At 35.0% G+C, this 19153-nt stretch overlaps 3 protein-coding genes across 3 annotated transcripts; 2 read left to right on the top strand and 1 right to left on the bottom strand.

The window, feature by feature from the left end:
- Positions 1-1080: 1080 nt before the first annotated feature.
- LOC147559234 (sugar transport protein 8-like) lies at positions 1081-4217 on the top strand. The gene is made up of 4 exons (XM_086657770.1): positions 1081-1274; positions 2222-2541; positions 2871-3497; positions 3584-4217. The coding sequence occupies exons 1-4, from the start codon at positions 1178-1180 to the stop codon at positions 4043-4045; spliced, it is 1506 nt and encodes a 501-aa protein (XP_086513896.1). The 5' UTR covers positions 1081-1177; the 3' UTR covers positions 4046-4217.
- A 2041-nt stretch (positions 4218-6258) lies between these two features.
- LOC147559235 (sugar transport protein 8-like) lies at positions 6259-9219 on the bottom strand. The gene is made up of 4 exons (XM_086661094.1): positions 8817-9219; positions 8069-8388; positions 6992-7618; positions 6259-6902 (listed from the first exon to the last, which is right to left on the bottom strand). Exons 1-4 carry the CDS (start codon positions 8923-8925, stop codon positions 6453-6455), a joined length of 1506 nt encoding a protein of 501 aa, XP_086517220.1. The 5' UTR covers positions 8926-9219; the 3' UTR covers positions 6259-6452.
- A 4833-nt stretch (positions 9220-14052) lies between these two features.
- LOC147559236 (putative membrane-associated kinase regulator 1) lies at positions 14053-15893 on the top strand. Its single transcript, XM_086661095.1, has 2 exons — positions 14053-15137; positions 15528-15893. Exon 1 carries the CDS (start codon positions 14133-14135, stop codon positions 15117-15119), a length of 987 nt encoding a protein of 328 aa, XP_086517221.1. The 5' UTR covers positions 14053-14132; the 3' UTR covers positions 15120-15137; positions 15528-15893.
- The last annotated feature ends 3260 nt before the right edge of the window (positions 15894-19153 follow it).

Here is a 19153-nt window from a genome sequence, read left to right on the forward strand (position 1 = left end):
AAATGCACTTTAATAATCTTTAAAAAAATTAAATTTATAATATATATACATATGTTGTTGTCCGAGTTGCCCTTTGACAAGACATTATTAAGAGAAACTTAATTACATTTCAATTTCGATAGAAATTCAGTACCGGGAAAATAGAAACAGTTTGGTCTCTTCGACCGAGATATTTTGAAATTTTTGTGAAAATCCGATACCCGAACGCCTGATACTCGAGAAACCCGAAAGATTTGACGGACTTGGATGGATTTTGGACACTGAGATTTTTAACATAACCCGCCTGATGAAGCCCAAAAACCCGAATGAACAGAGAGTTTCATAGCTCGACCAACTCGACCCGAGGAATGATATAAAACCAGCAAGCTCGACCCGGACCGATTCCCACTCCTAACATAGAGTATACAATTCCTTTTTACTAGAATAATGTATAAACTTAATATATTTGTAGGAGTACATTGACTGATTACTCATTTTCAACCACACTTAGAACTGACATAAAAAAACGTCATGGACTTATAGTATAAAAAACGGATGTGCTACCACTTACTAATTGATTATTATTTAACAAAAATTAGCACTTATAAGGGCTAATAAGCAAACGACATGGACTTATAAGTTAATGAGAGGAGAGTGAAAGAAAAATTTATCTGTTTTTTTATGAAAGATGTCAATGAAGACAATAAAGTTAAGAAGGCGAATTATAAAGGTATAAGAGGTGAATATGGTGAAGTGAGAAAAAAATAATGGAGAGGACAACAAAAAGAAAATACACAATTTTGGAAAGTTTTTAAGTGACTTGACAGAAGTTTGACGGAAAAAATAGAAAGGGGGTCATCTAGATATTTTACGAAACTAGGGGACTAATAAGGAAAGTAGACATAAACCAGGGGATTCCCGGAAATAACCCAAAATTTTGAAACCAATATAATCTAAATATTATACTAATCCTATTTGAAATTAAATACGTAATCCGATTACAAATAAAATAAGAAATCCTTATTCTCTAATTCTTTCACCACCCCGCCTTACTTATTTCTTTGAGTCTTTCTCTCTATCTATATATATACATGTAGGGAGAGTACTTCTCTTTCAGTCTTTCTCACTCTAATTTGTGGTTGTGGGTTTTGAAGGAAAAGCTTAATCTTGGGGTATAGAGAAAGAAACAGTATCGACAATGGCAGACAAATTTTACTCTAAACCTTTTATTGTCTTCTGTTGGCTTATTGCTGCTGTGGGTGGTTTGATGTTTGGTTATGATATTGGAATTTCAGGTACTATTCTCCCTTTCTCTCTCTCAATAGTTTTTGTAACTTCTTTACAATTTATCTTGCAATTGCATGTCTAAGATTACAACTCCAAAACTTATATCTATCGGTTCTGATTATACTTCCCCAAACTTATTATAAAATTTACATAAAAATATCTCCCTCTTTATTTATACGAACCCGAACTCTGGTTTCTCTTTTCAATTTGAAAATTTAATAGTACGTACTCGGCGGACACGGTGTTAAGTTTGTGGCCACACGTGCTCCACGTCGCCCGAAGAAATACACGTGTTAGGGTCAAAGAACCCTACACGTGAGGGGGCGTGTGAGAATAGTCCCACCCACATTGGACAATGGGATTCTAGTAACCAAGAATATAAGGACAAGGTCCTCTCCACTCATTGCCAATTGCTTTTTACCTATCACGTGTGGGCCTAGCTCTGATACCATGTTAAGTTTGTGGCCATCCAACTCAAAATCAATTGGCAATGAGTGGAGAGGACCTTGACCTTATATTCTTGGTTACTAGAATCTCATTGTCCAATGTGGGACTATTCTCACACACGGGTTATACTTTTGTATTTTTTTTCTTTTTTGAAAAACGGACTACGATCTACGTTAGTCGTTACAAGGCATTGAAACATCATAAAGTTGTGATAATCATAATAATAACCTAAACTAAACTTATAATAAAAGAGGCCTATGTTGATATTACAAGTTTTTGTCCATCATCGAGAGTGTATAAGATATGATTCGGTGTTTCGATAGGACCAAGTGAGCCCTTAAGGTTGCCTATGAGGCCTATGCCTTTGACTGGGTTAAAGGGATTCAAAGTGCCTATAACTAAATTTTGCTGGTGTTAATAAAATTCCGCTGGAATAAGTGTTTTTTGTACCTTAAATTTGAATTATTATTAATAATCATAACTAAAAAGTTGATTTGAAATTTTGTAGGTGGAGTGACAGCAATGGATGACTTCTTGATAAAATTCTTCCCTGATGTTTATAGAAAGAAACAATTTGCAAAAGAAAACAACTACTGCAAATTTGACAACCAATTTGTTCAATTGTTTACGTCTTCCTTGTACTTGGCTGCTCTTTTTGCTAGTTTTTTCGCATCAAAAGTGTGCTCGAAATATGGTAGAAGGTTAACTATGAAAGTTGCCGCCCTCTTCTACTTGATAGGAGTTGTTCTAAATGCTGCTGCTTTAAATCTCCCCATGCTAATCATAGGGAGGATTATTCTTGGCTTTGGTGTTGGATTTGGCAATGAGGTATTAACATCTACTTATATACCTTGTTAGATATTATATTATTGTTCGTGAAAGTTTTTTTTTTTTATCTATGTGAGGCTATACTGATCTCCGTCATGGGCCCAAATAATATGATTTTATAATGTTTCGTAAACTCTTATGATTTCAAGAAAGTATTATCTTTCGAACCGAATACTTGTCTATAGTTAACTAGGTCGTTGAGTTTGGTCTTAGCACTTCCTACCATGAGCCCATACCTAACTCCGGACTCAGTTCGCTGAAAACTTGTTAAGTCGGGTTCTTTCTTTACGTAATGCATAAACGTAATGTTTCTTGTATGAAACTTGCAGGCAGTTCCAGTGTTTCTCTCCGAAATTGCGCCTGTTAATTACCGTGGAGCTGTCAACATTCTATTCCAACTTTTCGTAACAATTGGGATTTTATGTGCAAACATTATAAACTATTTCGCTTCGGAACATCATCCATGGGGTTGGAGACTTGCTTTAGGTCTAGCTGGTGTTCCAGCCTTAATGCTCTTTCTTGGTTCCTTTATCATACCAGAAACTCCCACAAGCCTTATCGAACGCGAACAATTAGAGAAAGGAAGATCAGTTCTTGAGAAGATAAGACGAACTAAAGATGTCCAAGTAGAATTTAACCAAATAGTAGAGGCTAGTAAACTTGCTCATCAAGTTAAAAACTCATTTCAAGAACTAAAGAAACCTTCAAGTAGACCTCCTCTAGTCATTGCCATTATGATTCAAGTGTTCCAACAATTTACAGGAATCAATGCCATTATGTTCTATGCACCAGTTCTATTTCAGACCATCGGGTTTAAAAACGGCGCTTCTTTATTGTCGGCAGTTATAACAGGACTAGTCAACGTTATATGTACGGGTGTTTCAATTTACTCTGTCGATAAATTCGGTCGAAGAAAATTGCTTCTTGAAGCTTGTATTCAAATGTTCCTCACTCAGGTACGTTTCTTACTAATGTACCCCAATCTATTTTGTCTATCTATATATAAATATGTATATCTTGACATGGTTCATTTTAACTGCAGACTGCAATAGGAGTAATTCTAATGACGCAACTGAAGGCAACAGGTTCATTAGACCGTATTTGGGCGATAGTCGTTGTGATTCTGGTATGTGTATACGTAGCGGGTTTTGCTTGGTCATGGGGGCCTCTTGGATGGTTGATTCCTAGTGAAACATTTCCTCTTGAGACCAGAACGTCGGGTTTCGCCTTTGCTGTAAGTTCGAATATGCTCTTTACCTTCATAATAGCACAGGCATTCTTGTCTATGATGTGTCATATGCGTGCCGGTATCTTTTTCTTCTTTGCTGGATGGATCGTTGTTATGGGCCTTTTCGTAATATTTTTGGTGCCGGAAACTAAGAACGTGCCAATAGATCAAATGGTTGAGAGAGTATGGAAGCAACATCGATTTTGGAAGAGATATATGGTTGATTCTGAAGAAAATGGTGCTAAATCTAGTCGAATTCAAGCCTCTGTGGTATAAATGTTTGTGTTCATGACCAAGAATTCTTTCTTTCCTTCTTTATTTTCATTTTTTTTTCGAATTTCAAGTTATCGGTCCATGAGTTTGTGGATTTGAGATATTTTTTTTTTTCCTTATAATGCTAAATATCTATTCAACTCTTATTTCTTTTAAATGGTGATTCTCTTGTTCATTTATTCCTTTATTACGAAATCTTGTGTTTGGGTCGAAAACCCTACTAATGCAAAGGTCTATAGAGTAAAGCGTGGAATTGAAACACATTTTGGTTGAGTTATAACATGTACTCACAAGAAAGACTAGACTTTGGATCTTGCTATTTTGAGAACAAAGGTCTATAGAGTAAAGATAGATTTTCTAGCATATGACCCCATTTATTTAGCTATATTAGGACTACACCCCTAAAAACATTTTCGTTTAGGCGTTAACCCCCAAAATCCATTTTCCCATCAAATAACCGTTATGTGAGGGGAATGCGAGTCACATGCTTAATCTCGGACCGAAATACCCCCGTCCTAATTCCACGGTTAGAAACATTTTTAGTATATGAGCCCCATTTATTTAGCTATATTAGGACTACAACCCCGACCCAAATACCACTTGGAGCTTCACAACCACCTATTTCTCAAGTATTTACAGGGGTGGGAATCGGGCACAAACGTTTGGTCTAGGGCACTCGAAGTGTCGGGTCGGGCCGGTCGGGCCCTCAAATTAAGTGTACACCAACAAACATCGGGTGCATCCGGTCGGGCTTATCACAAGATAGTGGTGCACATTGTCCGCCCATAAACACAAGTTTATTCGGGCATCGGGTCAATCGGGCATCGGGTCCAGATCCTCCATTTTCACCGAAACCTCACCACCACCATCCATGAAAATCTGATTCTTCACTGAACCAATACTCATCAAAACAAATCTACACAAAATCCAACAATGGTAAGACAAATCAACACAAAACCATATCAAAATCTCATTATGTTTTTAGAAATAGAAGAAATAATATACTTCAGGATAAAAACTTAAAGGTAACAAACATATGTCTGAATTGAAGAGAATAAATATAACACGTTTCAACCTTCACGCAAGATTCAAAGATGATGAACACCGACCAAGAGATGACGAACACTTTGAGAAGATGAAGATAACTTGCACAAGATTCAAAGGTAGAAACTCAGGGAGAGACTAGAGAACATTAGAGATTGAGAGAAATGAGAAGAGGGTTCAGGAAGGCAGAGACTAAAGAGGGGTTGAAAGAGTCTTCTTTGATTGGTATTAGGGGTATTTATAGAAGATTTAGAATCTTCTAGGCATTTAGGGTTTTATCCAACGTAAGGGATATAAGATTGAAGAGGCATATTAACCTAGCAGTTGGAGTGATACCTAGATCAGGTATTGTGTCGGGCGAGTTAATCAGGGTCCTAATGTACGGGATTTTCGGGTCGGGTGACGGGTGGGAGATCCTACCCGTACCCGCCTATGAGTGCCTGGATTATTGGGTCGGGCTTACCCGAGCTGGGTCTCGGACGCCCATGGTTCTTTTCCGGTCTGGGTTTGACCGTGCGGGCCTTGGGCTCTCAGATCGTTTTCCCGGTCCCAAGTATCTGTGTTGTGAAGCCTAATATAGCTAAATACCATTTAGGTGGGTGTAAAGCTCCAAGTGGTATTTTGGTCGGGGGTGTAGTCCTAAAATAGCTAAATAAATGGGGGTCATATACTAAAAATGTTTCTAACCGTGAAATTAGGACGGGGGTATTTTGGTCAGAGATCGAGCATGTGACTCGCACACCCCTCACATAACGGTTATTTGACGGAAAATGGGCTTTATGGGTGAACGCCTAAACGAAAATAATTTTAGGGGTGTAGTCCTAATGTAACTTAATAACGGTTATTTGACGGAAAAATGGCCTTTGTGGGTTAAGGCTTAAACGAAAATAATTTTAGGGGTGTAGTCCTAACGTATCTAAATAAACGGGGTCATATGCTAAAAAAACCCATTTTCATACTATAGAAATACCCATTAAATTCTTACAGGCCCAAGGCCAACAATTCACTATCAAGTTCCAAAAGAAACAATAGAATCACAACAAAATCGAATTGTTTAGGATTTTTTTCGAGCAGATTTACAACTACAATGACATGAGATTTGAGGGCAGATTTTCGATTGAAGTTTACAGTCCTTTTTACTAGTTGTTTGAGAAACTAAAGAACGATCCATAAAAATAAAAATGAAGTTGTTTAGTTTTTATTTTTTCGAACTTTGAGGTTCAGTTAAAAAGAATTAAACACTTAAAATGGCACGTAAACAGTCCTTCAATATTACCTAGAAAATAAAAGATACATCAATGATATACTTATTTTACCTTTTCAATCGACAAAATAAAAATTACATCATTTTTAAGCCCCAAAAGTATCAAGGTTGAATTTGCCTCCTCTGGCCATTGTCGTCGTATTCATCCATATATCTCTTCCAAAACCAATGTTTCTTCCAAACTTTCTCAACCATTTGTTCTATCGGTAAATTCTTAGTTTCCGGTACTAAGAATATTACGAAAATAGCCATAACAACGATCCATCCAGCAAAGAAGAAAAAGATACCGGCTTGCATATGGCACATCATAGACAAGAATGCTTGTGCTATTATGAAGGTAAAGAGCATATTCGAACTCACAGCAAAGGCGAAACCAGATGTTCTTGTCTCAAGAGGAAAGGTTTCGCTAGGAATCAACCATCCAAGAGGCCCCCATGACCAAGCAAAACCGGCTACGTATATACAAATCAGAGTCACAACAATTATCGCCCAAGTATGGTCTAAAACACCTGTTACCTTCAATTGTGATATTAGAATTATCCCTACCGCAGTCTGCAATTAAAAGTAACCATGTCAAGATATAATATACAGATAGACAGATAGACAGACAGACAGATAGGTGACATAAAAGATAAAAGTACCTGAGTGATCAACATTTGAACACAAGCTTCAAGAAGCAACTTTCTTCTACCAAACTTATCGACCGTATAAATAGAAACACCCGTACTTATGACGTTTACAAGTCCTGTGATCACAGCTGATAATAACGAAGCGTCGTTTCCAAAACCAAGGGTCTGAAATAGAACTGGTGCATAAAACATTATAGCATTGATTCCTGTAAATTGTTGGAACACTTGAAGACATATGGCAATGACTAGAGGAGGTCTACTTGAAGGTTTCTTTAGTTCTTGGAATGAGTTAGTAACTTCATTAGCTAATCTACTAGCAGTTTGTATCTGATCGAATTCTTCCTTCACATTGTCTGTTCGACGAATCTTCATAAGAATTTCCTTTCCCTTCTCGAATTGTTCTCGTTCGATAAGACTTGTAGGAGTTTCAGGGATAACAAAGGAACCAAGAAAGAGCATTGTCGCTGGAACACCGGCTAGTCCTAAAGCAATTCTCCAACCCGATGGATGAATTGCCGAAACAAAATAGTTTATGAGGTTTGCACATAAAATCCCAATGGTGATGAAGAGTTGGAAGAGGATGTTAACAGCACCGCGATAATTGATGGGCGCTATTTCTGAGAGAAACAATGGAACTGCCTGCAATATATAATATTTAACATATCAGGAAATACTACAAATTGAGTTGGAGTCCTCACTTTTAACTAGAGCTAGGGTTTGCATGACCATTCGCAAATGAAGCTACCTAGCCATCTTTAACATGTTAGGAAATACTATCTAATATGTAAGTTCGACACTTTGAGCGCTCTCTCAGCACACTAATCAATATATTATCTCTTTCTCAAAAAAAAAAAGTGAGGTCGAAAACTAGCTAGACTATATATTTGTGGTTTTTAAAGCTATGACATGTGGGCCTAGCTTTTGTATCATGTTAAATTTATTGTCATTCAACTCTGTATCCGAAATGAGAGGAGTTGACCTAGACATTATATTGTTACGTATTAGATTAGCCATTTTTCATGTGGGACTATTCTCGCATTTATCTTCTCAACTTTTTTGCTTTATGATTCTGAGGGAAAATGGTCATACCTCATTGCCAAATCCAACACCAAAGCCAAGAATAATCCTTCCTATGATAAGCATGAAAAGATTAAAAGCAGCTGCATTTAGAACAACCCCTATCAAGTAGAAGAGGGCCGCGACTTTCATAGTTAACCTTCTACCATATTTCGAGCACACTTTTGATGCGAAAAAACTAGCAAAAAGAGCAGCCAAGTACAACGAAGACGTAAACAATTGAACAAATTGATTGTCATATTTGCAGTAATTGTTTTCTTTTGCCACCAGTTTCTTTCTATATACATCAGGGAAGAACTTCAGCAAGAAGTCATCCATGGCTGTCACTCCACCTACAATACAAATTGGTCATACTTAACTTTGTAAGTTAATATTACCAAAAAAACACTTCCACACAAACAAAAGGACGTATCATGAGTTCCTATCTCATGCCCTTTTCTTAACAATGAAATGCTGGTAATCGACGTGTCAAAAGAGTACAGAAAAACAAAAATGTGATTTGGTTTGATGTCAAATCAGCACGAAAGCTGATGTGACTAATTCTCATTGATACAGTTATGTAAAAAAAAAAAACGCTTAGACCGATGAGAACTGGCCACATCAGCTTCTGGTTTGTCCCAATAACAGGATTTTGGCAGCCTTTTATAAAACATTTTATTTTTATGGACATCAAATGAGCCAACACCTTAGACATTGCTATGGTTTTCAAATTCAAAATATTTTTCACATAATAGGGAAGAGAGGGAGAGAGAGAGAGAACCAGAAATTCCAATGTCATAACCAAACATAAGGCCACCAACTGCAGCAATAAGCCAACATAAGACCACAAAAGGTTTGGAGTAGTAATCTCCTGATGCAAACTCTGCCATTTTGATTCTATTTCTGTAAATAAATTAAGATTTACAGAAGTAGATAGAGAGAGAGAGTGAGAGAGAGAGAGAGAGAGAGAGAGAGATTGGATTTGGGAGAATTAAAAGATTTATTTATATAAGGAAGATTACAATGATAAAGGATAAGTTTTACAGACTTGATCTAAACCAATTTTAATTACTGACAATTAGTTACCTAATACTTAGGAGCTTATCAACTAATCTAGTCAAAAGTAATAAACAGACCCCAATATACATTTGAATAGATCAATTCGTATTTTGCATGCCCTAACCAAAAATCAACCATTGATTCAAATGATCTGGCTTTATCTTAGCAAAATGACCTAGTCATACCCATTAGATAAGGATATTGCCAAGTAAAATTAACCCAAGAAAACCCTGGAGCAAAAAGAGGATGACAAATTAACAACAGAAATAGGGGATTCATAACAATGTTTGACTTGGTCTATTTTAGGGTTCAATTTGGCCCCTAAGTGGATCAACTAAAAAATATTTGGTCTCTATATTTGTCTTCCATTTCAAAATAGTCCATCATGACAAGACCATATACTAGTTAGTCAGTTTTAACATGTAACTTTTACTTACTTTTTTTTACTATTTCTTTAAAAAAATCATTTGGTATCTTTTCTCACATTCTTTTTCGACGAAAACTAGTTGCTCGCAATGTTAGACAATCGTCTGCTGGCGACCTTCATTGCAAAAAAGAGAACTTTTTCCCTTATTTTGTTTTTCAACCCCTGCCATCTCTCCCGTTGTTATCTTTTTCCTCTCTTTAGTTATTACTCAAAATTAGTAGAAATAACATATGACCTCTTTATACAAAAGTTTAAAAGAAAACCTAATATATACCGAGAGAGTCACACGCTACATAGAGATAAAATGAGAGATGTTTCCGACGCTTAGAGTTAGAGGGAGGAGAAACTATAGTGTTGGATATTGTAGAGAGATAAATTTTCTCTTAGACAATACTTCTCATGTTAAGTTAATTACTAGGTAAATACCCTTACACAATAAAGTACAAGGTCGTGACTTTAAGCCCATATATGTTACTTCATCATTGTGTTCCTTTGGCACAATAACTCAAATAAGTAAGTACTCAAACATAATTTAATTTAGGGTTATTTCTCAAATGGCCCCAACTTTGTGACCAGCTTCCTGCGTATCCCCCCTACTTTAGCAAAAATACCCATATGACCCCTTTTTTCAGTTACCGTTATAACACCATTATCTTGTCATCACTTTCTCACCTCCACCTCATCTCTCTCTGTCACCTCACTTTCTCGCCACATCATCATCTTCTCCGGCGAGCGTCGCCGACCGACCAATTTGCCGGCCGCGACCTCAAACACAATTTTTTTCTCTCTTTCTCTAACACTCCGGCGAAGGTCTCCCTTCGCTAGAGTGTTAGAGAGAGAGAGAGAGAGGAAGAGAGAAAAAAAATTTCTTTTTTTATGTTTGAGGTCGCCGGCCGGCGACACTCGCCGGAGAAGATGATGAAGTGGCGAGAAAGTGAGGTGGCAGAGAGAGATGATGAGGTGGAGAGAGAAGGTGATGATGACAAGATAACGGTGTTATAACGGTAACTGAAAAAGGGGGTTATATGGGTATTTTTGCTAAAGTAGGGGGCTAGGCAGGAAACTGGTCACAAAGTTGGGGGCCATTTGGGAAATGACCCTTTTATTTATCTGAAGAGGATAAACTCGACTTATAGATAAAATACGTTCAATGTACAAAGAAAAATATCAACAGTTACATTATTTAATACATCACTTATTGTAACGCTCCAAATCCAGATTTCCACGTCAGTCGCCATGAAAACCTAAACTTAAAGCATTTCTTCGCAAAACATTAAACATAGACGATATACGCATCGAATAGACAAATAACATCGAACCTGAAGCCAATCAGGGCAAAGTTCCTTTCTTTTTCTTTTGCAACATCAGTTATTTAAATCTAGAGAGGGAGAGATAGATGTTGGTTCTAGAGAGAGAAAGTTAGGGCAAAGTGAAGGAGAAGAAGGATGGATCAAAGCTTGGTGGTTTTCTTCGTAGTTGTTCACGTGGGGCTTGTTTTGCTTTGAATTACGGTTGATTTCTATCTCCCTATGGCTTGAATATCCACTTTCATAGAGAAACCTAGACAACTAGAGGACACCATAAACCTTAGATTTTGATATTGTTTGAATATAGACTAGGGCTCTTGAAACAAATATATACATTAGAAGTAGTAGATTTATCATTCTCATGCTATATTCATGTATAAATATCAACTTTAGTATGATGATAGGAAAATCAGCAAGTATTACATTGATAACATTGACTTAAAACCCCTTTATTTGATATGATTTAAGTATATGATTCTCGTAATTAGGCATCTCTTACTCATGAACGAACTCCTAATTGTATATATATATATATATATATATATATATATATATATATATATATGCAAGAAAGGTGATAGAGTTCACCATGATATGTAGATATATGTGGTTTAAGTTATTGTTAAACATAGATTACCACTTGCCTAATATTATCGGAATCAAACTGGTAGGTCATAATACATTGGCGAATACGATTTTGATTTATGTATGTTGTGTGTGATGTTATTATGTGTGTGTGATGTGATGGAGTTGGTGGAGGGTTGTAGAAGTTTTGTGGTTTGTTTGACCCTCTCTACCGGATGTTTATTGCGATGACCGACGGGTTTGCATTGTAAAGGCTACCGGAGTTACGACCTAGGTATAGAGCGTATGGAGTCGGCGCTAACACAAGGGTAGCCTTGTGGACCACACTCTTATACAACATGGGTTATGGGGAGTGTTTAGATGAAGCATTTGATTTCCTTGGTGGACACCAACTTATCATGTCGCTTTTGGTTGTTTGTTTCAAATGTGGTTTACTTTATTATAACGGTTACAAACTTGAATACTAATTTTGAACATCTTTGCATGTTATGGAGTTGTCTATTTGTTTTGGTAGCTCTTCAAACTGTCTTTTAAGGTTTTAGAATTTTAAAATCTACTCGTTGAGGTCTGACCCAACCTATTATTTTACAAGGAAATCGGGAAGTGCCACCTGCTTGAGTCGTGGTTAGCCCTTGGAGGAGTTTTCTTAGCCGTCTTCTTTCTTTCTTTAGGTAGTTATTTGGAGTTGCATCTCCTAAGTACTTATTTTTGCTCTTATTTGATCTTGTCCGACATATGTGTCGATGATTTAGAGACATCATTTCTCTTTTGAAAACTTGATAAAGTTTTCGTTAGTTGATTTATTGTTACTGATGAGCTTCATGTTTGATGTTATTTATCTATTTAATGAGTATATCGTTTATGTTTACTGTTCTAAGGAAAAAGACTTTAAGTTTAGATTTTCATGGTGACTTGAAGTGTTACACTTTTTTACTGGGAAAACTTGAATACGAAACTGAATTATATTGACATCAAAATATAATTGTGGACAATTTTCTTCCAATGCAATATGAATAATTTTAGGCAATTTGCATTGGTTGACTGTAGGCAAACCATGAAAAGGTCAAATAGAAAGCTAGATTTTAACTTTATTAAATTAATATAGAGCATAGAATCTAGCACTACATTTAGGCGCTTGATAAGCAAATGAGATCTAGGGTTACCTTTTTATCACTAATGATTATTAAGATAAAGTCATGTGCATGACACATGATAGCATCCTTAAGGATATGTCACATGCCACTACATGTGGCACCAATTTGCCTTCACATGCATGGTCATCTTACTAAATTCACATGTAACCAAAACAATCACATAAGATGGCTATACAGACGAAACATTTATGTATGAGATAAGTTAGATCCACTCTCTTATTAACTTTTTTATTAGATCCCTTGTGCAGAACTTTTATAATCTTTGAGAAATATAAGCGGAAATCGTACAAAAATATGAAAGATCTGGTTACTCGGAGACTATCAAATGGGTGGTAAATAAGAATTAAGAATTCGCAATAACTACACTCTCTGTATAGAAATGTATCACGACTCAAATATCATAAAAATTCGGTTCATTCTTTTGTTTCAAACAAATAGAAGGTCCAAAAATAAAGCATTAGGTGCTGGTCCGGGAGAGGTACTTCTTTATAAAGTTGTGCAAACAATCAATTCTTTGAATGTCCGATCAAGATTGATTAAGACAACATTATATAACCCATAAGAGATATGTCTCAAACTAGATTCTTTTCTTTTTCTCGTTAGCTTAAAATAAAATGCAAGAGTTTGTCATGAATGCTTTGTGGAATATCAAAGTACAAAGGCTCCAAGTAATTATACTACTTTTTTTAATTATTCATTGCTAAACAAGAACTCAAGATACCATAACTTAGTGAGTGTGACCCTTACTTCTAAATATGTTAAAGACGTAGCTTGCTCGTAAATGTTGCCATATGCAATAATTGCCTCTTTTCTTTTTTCTTGTTTTTCAAAATAACATGCAATAGTTGCATCTGGTGGTAGTATGTGGCTTACATATGTAAAAATATCTCTAATATACCATGCATTTCTTTTCCACAGGAGTTAAAAAAAGTAGTCTAGTTTATGAATTTGATTTCAAACTAGTTCTGTTTGAGCTCAATACAACAACTATAATTTCATACGCCATTATCTCATATTGATTCTTAAGTGAAATAAATTATTACATCATGGTTCAAATAAAATATCTATCTATGGACTACGGTGAATGATTGTTCTGACCACATCGAGCGGGCGTGATGCACCGATAAAAAGTTAGACATACTTCCTATCAATTTAGATTTTTTTTTTTTGGTAATTTGTAGATATTTTGATAAATATGTGGACTTTTTAATGCTTTGGAGCCCCCAAAGGAACATACGAGTATATGAGTAGAAGAGTGAGAATCACAAGAGTATCAAAGAATCTCCTGATAACAAAGAGAAAACCTCACAAACATAATGAACCTTCACAATCTAACGGCTAGATATTCAGACAGGGACCCACTAATCTGCAGAAATGTTATTAACTACACATCTAAAATACAGCTACAATCCAAATTTCCATGTGACCCCCCTTCCCCTTCCTTCCTTCAAGAAAAATAAAACTTGCACATTTCCCAATCTCAAATTAACGACTTTTAATTTAAACAACTCCTTTCCAATCTCTTTCTTTCTCTCTCTTTCTTTCTTTCTTTCTCTCTCTCAAAGATGGGAAAAGCAAGATCAAGAGATGATGGAAGATCTAAAACACTTCCATCATCTCCATCATCACATCACTCATCATCATCTTCTTCTTCCTCTTCTGATTTTGAATTCACAATTTCATTATCACCCCACAAATCTTCATTCAATAACAATCTATTTTGTCCAGCTGATGAATTGTTCTTTAAAGGTCAAATCCTTCCTCTTCATCTCACTCCTCGTCTCTCCATGGTTCAAACACTTTCTCTCTCTTCTTCTAATTCTACTTCTGCAACTTCATCTACTACTGCTTCTCGTGATTCTACTGCTAGTAGTACTTCTAGTGATTTCTTCTTACTTTCTGATTCATGTGATTCATCTAGACGACCTAGTTCAGTTACAGAGGAAGAAGAACATGATCGTCAATCAATCAAACGATTCAGTAATTATCAACTTTTGAATCATACCCATTCTCAAAAAATCAATAATACCCAACATATCAAAAAACCCAATAAGTATTTCTCTCTTGCTAGATTCTCAAATGTTTTTCGAAAAGAAACCAAAAATGGTGGAAATTTACAGGGGTCTTCTGAAAATAATTCAGTGAAGAGGATGAGTAAATCTGCTAAAGAAATGATGAGAAAGTATATGAAGAAAGTAAAACCCTTTTATGAGAAATTATCATCAAATACTAAACATCAAGAATCAAGTAGGATTTTGAATTCAAGAAAGGAATTAAATCGTGGGTTATCTCAATCATTTTCAGAAAATGTTAGATACCCAAGAAGGAAATCGAATTGTGTTTCGAGTTGTCCATCTTCAGTGAGATCTTCACCAAATAGAGTAATTGGTAATGGTAGAGAAATAAATACTAGTCTTTATAGTTCAAGTTCATCATCAATGGAGGAACTTCAGAATGCAATTCAAGGTGCAATTGCTCATTGTAAGAATTCAATGACTCAAAACAAGAAATTGGGGATGATGATAACAACAACAACAAGTAAAGAGATCTAACCAACGGCTACTAATTCTGTAATTTTTCAGATTTGTTTTTTTTTTTTCTGTATCTTTTTTAATTGTATTGAAATTAGATAACTCAATTTTTTTTTTCAGTTTACGGGTTTATCTTAGTTTTTAATTTCACCAATTCGATTTTCACATATTATTAAAATGGTAACCATCTACTGATCTACGTGATGATTTCTTTCCTTACGTAGACACTCTTCTTCTCGTATGAACATGTGTTGGCGAAGAATGAAAAATGAGAAGAAGCTACAAAAGTAGACCACTTTAACAGGATCAGTTGTTTACTGAGAGTGGAAACATTTATCAAGAGAAGGAGAAAGCTCTAAAAAAAATAGAGACAGTTAATTTCGTGTATGTCTAGAGTAGGTTTTGAATTGTAGCATCTTACTTGTGCAGAATATCCACTTTCATCGAAACAGACAGAGAAGGGAGGATATAGAGAGAGGGAGAGGGAGATAGAATAAAAAAAATGGTTAGAAGCGGTGGTGGTCGGAGGATGAAGACGGAGATTAATGGGTAAAAATTATGACTTCTTTTACTTAAAATCGTTCTCATCACACCATGACTTACCTAAATGAGAATGCAAGATTTAATGGATGCATAATCTAAGATTAGTTGGTGTTCATTAGTAGACATCACGCGTGATAAACTGAATGAACCTCTTCCGTCCATGTAAATAAAAGAGTTATTACAATACAAATGAAGGAAAAAGGTGCGATTATTGTCCAAATCCTATTACAATTGTGGGCTCTAGCACATTTAGCTAAATTGTCTGCATGCATATTTCTTTTGTGAGGGATGTGAGAGAATCTGATGTCAAAGAATTGTAAAAGAATTTTTCTTATCTCTGAGATGTGGAACTTGGATTGCCAGTGAATCGTACATGAGTGATTCGACAAATTTGCATCCCTATATATCCACTCATGTGGTACTTCATCATACGAGTCATATACTATCCATCTAGACTTGCTCCAGTTTTGAAGATGCTTGATAATGGCAAGTTTGTCGCTTTCAATCTGAATGAATTTGTGATTGCTATTAGTTGCACATTTACTACTCATTGAAATGGCTAATACTTCGTGTTTCTGGCTATGAGCATAGTAGCTTTAGTTGCAATAGATTGACCGTTGTGATTATGTACGATGCAACTACCTCCGACCTGCTCATTTATTCATAAATTGAGCTTTATGTGGGACTCCTCTAGCCTTAGAAGTTCGATATAGCCCCGCTTTAGACACCTCATACGGGTACGGGATTTTGTTCTTGGTGAAGGCTCTACGAGACCCGCCAAAAGGCCTCAACGTGGGCGACGACACACGATCCGCCCGACAATCATAATATGTACCGTGAACCCCCCACAACGATATCGTCATCACTTTAGCCACCACCCACAGACACAGGGGCATGAGTTTTTGTTCCGCTCCGAAGGCCTCGACATTACCGATCTTGAGCGTCAACCCATTCTCCAGGCTCCAGACACTCTCGTAATTAATGTGGGACTATCATACTATGCATGATATTCATTGTCTATTGTACTCATATAATTTTGTTGTTCCAAAAAGATATAAAAGAATTACCTTCATTCAATTTAGAATTTTTGGGCTTATAGCCCAAAAAACGGGTCCTAATAGTAGATATAATCCTCTCTAATCCTATAAAGGGTTTTAAAACCAAAAAAATAATATAAATGAATATCTAGTCCATTTGGTCTCATCTAGAGAGAAAATACAAATCTCTAGAATAAATATTATTTCATAATCCCTAATCTAACCTTTCCATATTTTATAACTAATTTACCTTCGAAATCTATGCATATCTTTTTCCATATTTATCTCTCATGTTTCTCTCCAATCATGTTCTATTCAAAGTAAGGATATCTTCATTATTTTCAGTAACGGAAACTCTTTATTTGATCTCTTTAAAACCGATTCTATGCATATCTTTTTCCATATTTATCTCTCATATTTCTCTTCAATCATGTTTCTATTCAAAGTAAGGATATTTTCATTATTTTCAGTAACGGAAACTCTTTATTTGATCTCTCTAAAACCGATTCAGTTTGACAAACCTCCATTAAACTCAGAAAATCTTCTTCTTCTACATTATATTGTTGTCCAAATTCATCATTTATCAGGTTTAATACTTTCGAAATCTTTATAAACACCATTGTTAATATCTAATATTTCTTCTTATAACTAAAATCCTAATTTTTTCGCTCTATTATAAAACGTATCAGATTTATGATACATATCTATAAGATCTGTTTACTAATTCATTAACTTCGAGTGTATGATGTTTATTTTCTCTCTCTAAAATTTTCATAACTGTTTAAGATCTTTATGTTTATTCCTTATTCAATGATTCATAACTAAAACCCTAAAATTTTCATAACTGTTTAAGATCTTTATGTTTATTCCTTATTTAATGATTCCTTCAAAGTTAGTATGTTATGTTTGAATGCAGTGATAATTTCATATTTCTTTAGATCTATGATTAATCTTCTGTTGTTTCTGATATTTCGTGAGATCAGATTATCAATCATCAATCGAATGTTTGATGTTTATGTTCTTTCTCTCTCTTAAAATTTCATTTATGTTTTTGATCTTGATGTTTAATCCTGCAACTCGAGTTTGACATTGTTGCAATCAATCATCATAGCAGATATCTTTAGATTTGTAGTTTAAACTTAATGATATTCTCATTTTTTTTTCTTCAGATCTGGTCTTCAATCCGTACGGATTTATGAAACATTTGTTCTTTCGTACGGTTACTCATAACAGAATTTACAGTACATGTACTTTATCGTAAATTACCAACATTTATAGTAAATTATGGATATTTTATAGAACATTACCCGTGCTTTAACACCAAAACAGTACTTATTTCATTAGTAGAAATACTTCGCTTTACTATCAAATCTCTTGTACTTTGCAATAAAGTATATATAATTTACGTATATCTTCATGTTCTTACCATTATGTATATAATTTACGTATAAGTGCACATAAATTATGTATTATTTATTTACCATTACGTGTACTTTTCACCCAAAACAGTAGCCTTCATAAGTTTACCAAACTACTCAAAACCTTCAAATGTTGTCAAAATTTGACAAACATTATATATAATTTACGAAACTGTACATGTAGTTTATAATACAATATATGATTTTTTTTTTCTTTAATGTATGTGTATTTATGTGTGTAGATTTGATATACCAGATGAAATTTCAAAGAGAATCATCAAATCAAAGTGAGTCAACGAAACTAATGGAGGGTACATGGATGGGCACCATTTTTTAACCAAAGAAGATTTTGTACTTTTTTTTGTAACAGAATGTAAACGATGTGTAATGTAAAAGAATTTATGTGTAATTTATTGAACAAGACCCACATACATTTGATAAATTATGTTGTATACTTGACAAATGATGGTTTCCTCGTCATAAATAATACATAATTTACGTATTTGTTTCATAATTTGTATTCTATGTGTATTTATGTATGAGTAAAAACGAAAACATATGTTGCTTTAATGTTCCCAGAAAAATATACTATTTCCAAATCTGAAAGTTAAGGGAGAGAAAGTGATATATATGTTTTGTATATTAATCCCCAAATCACGCTAAATCGATCCTAGAAAATATACTATTTCCAAATCTGAAAGTTAAGTGAGAGAAAATTGATTTGAATCGAAAAAAATTTACATAGTAAGAGAGAGAAAATTGATTTGGTTTCCAAATCTGTAAAGAGAGAGAAAATTGATTTGATTACGATTTTTGTTTTGAATTGATTTGGAAATAGATTTGCTTTCCAAAACGGTTAGAAGATAGAGAAAAATCAATTTCGGATTTATACGTTAGCTGCTTTAAATCCCCTAAATCACGCCCACATTAGAAACATTCCAAATTCACCCTGGAAAATTAAAAATCCCGTGATTTTTGTAGGAGGGACATGGACGGTAGTTATCTCATAAAGAATGGGTTATTATGTCCATAATGTAAAAAGACTAAATATCCATGT

This window comes from Eschscholzia californica, unplaced genomic scaffold (genome assembly GCF_041429995.1).
Source record: "Eschscholzia californica isolate CP2 unplaced genomic scaffold, dmEscCali1.0.p SCAF_2, whole genome shotgun sequence".
NCBI lineage: Eukaryota > Viridiplantae > Streptophyta > Magnoliopsida > Ranunculales > Papaveraceae > Eschscholzia > Eschscholzia californica.

Bases quoted from the DNA above. Each gene is read 5' to 3' on its own strand.
- LOC147559236 (XM_086661095.1), top strand. From the start codon at position 14,133: ATGGGAAAAGCAAGATCAAGAGATGATGGAAGATCTAAAACACTTCCA.
- LOC147559235 (XM_086661094.1), bottom strand. From the start codon at position 8,925: ATGGCAGAGTTTGCATCAGGAGATTACTACTCCAAACCTTTTGTGGTC. The intron at 8,389-8,816 runs GTTCTCTCTCTC...TTTGTATTGTAG, and splicing joins TTATGACATTGGAATTTCTG to GTGGAGTGACAGCCATGGAT. The intron at 7,619-8,068 runs GTATGACCATTT...TATATATTGCAG, and splicing joins GTGTTGGATTTGGCAATGAG to GCAGTTCCATTGTTTCTCTC.
- LOC147559234 (XM_086657770.1), top strand. From the start codon at position 1,178: ATGGCAGACAAATTTTACTCTAAACCTTTTATTGTCTTCTGTTGGCTT. The intron at 1,275-2,221 runs GTACTATTCTCC...GAAATTTTGTAG, and splicing joins TTATGATATTGGAATTTCAG to GTGGAGTGACAGCAATGGAT. The intron at 3,498-3,583 runs GTACGTTTCTTA...TTTTAACTGCAG, and splicing joins TTCAAATGTTCCTCACTCAG to ACTGCAATAGGAGTAATTCT.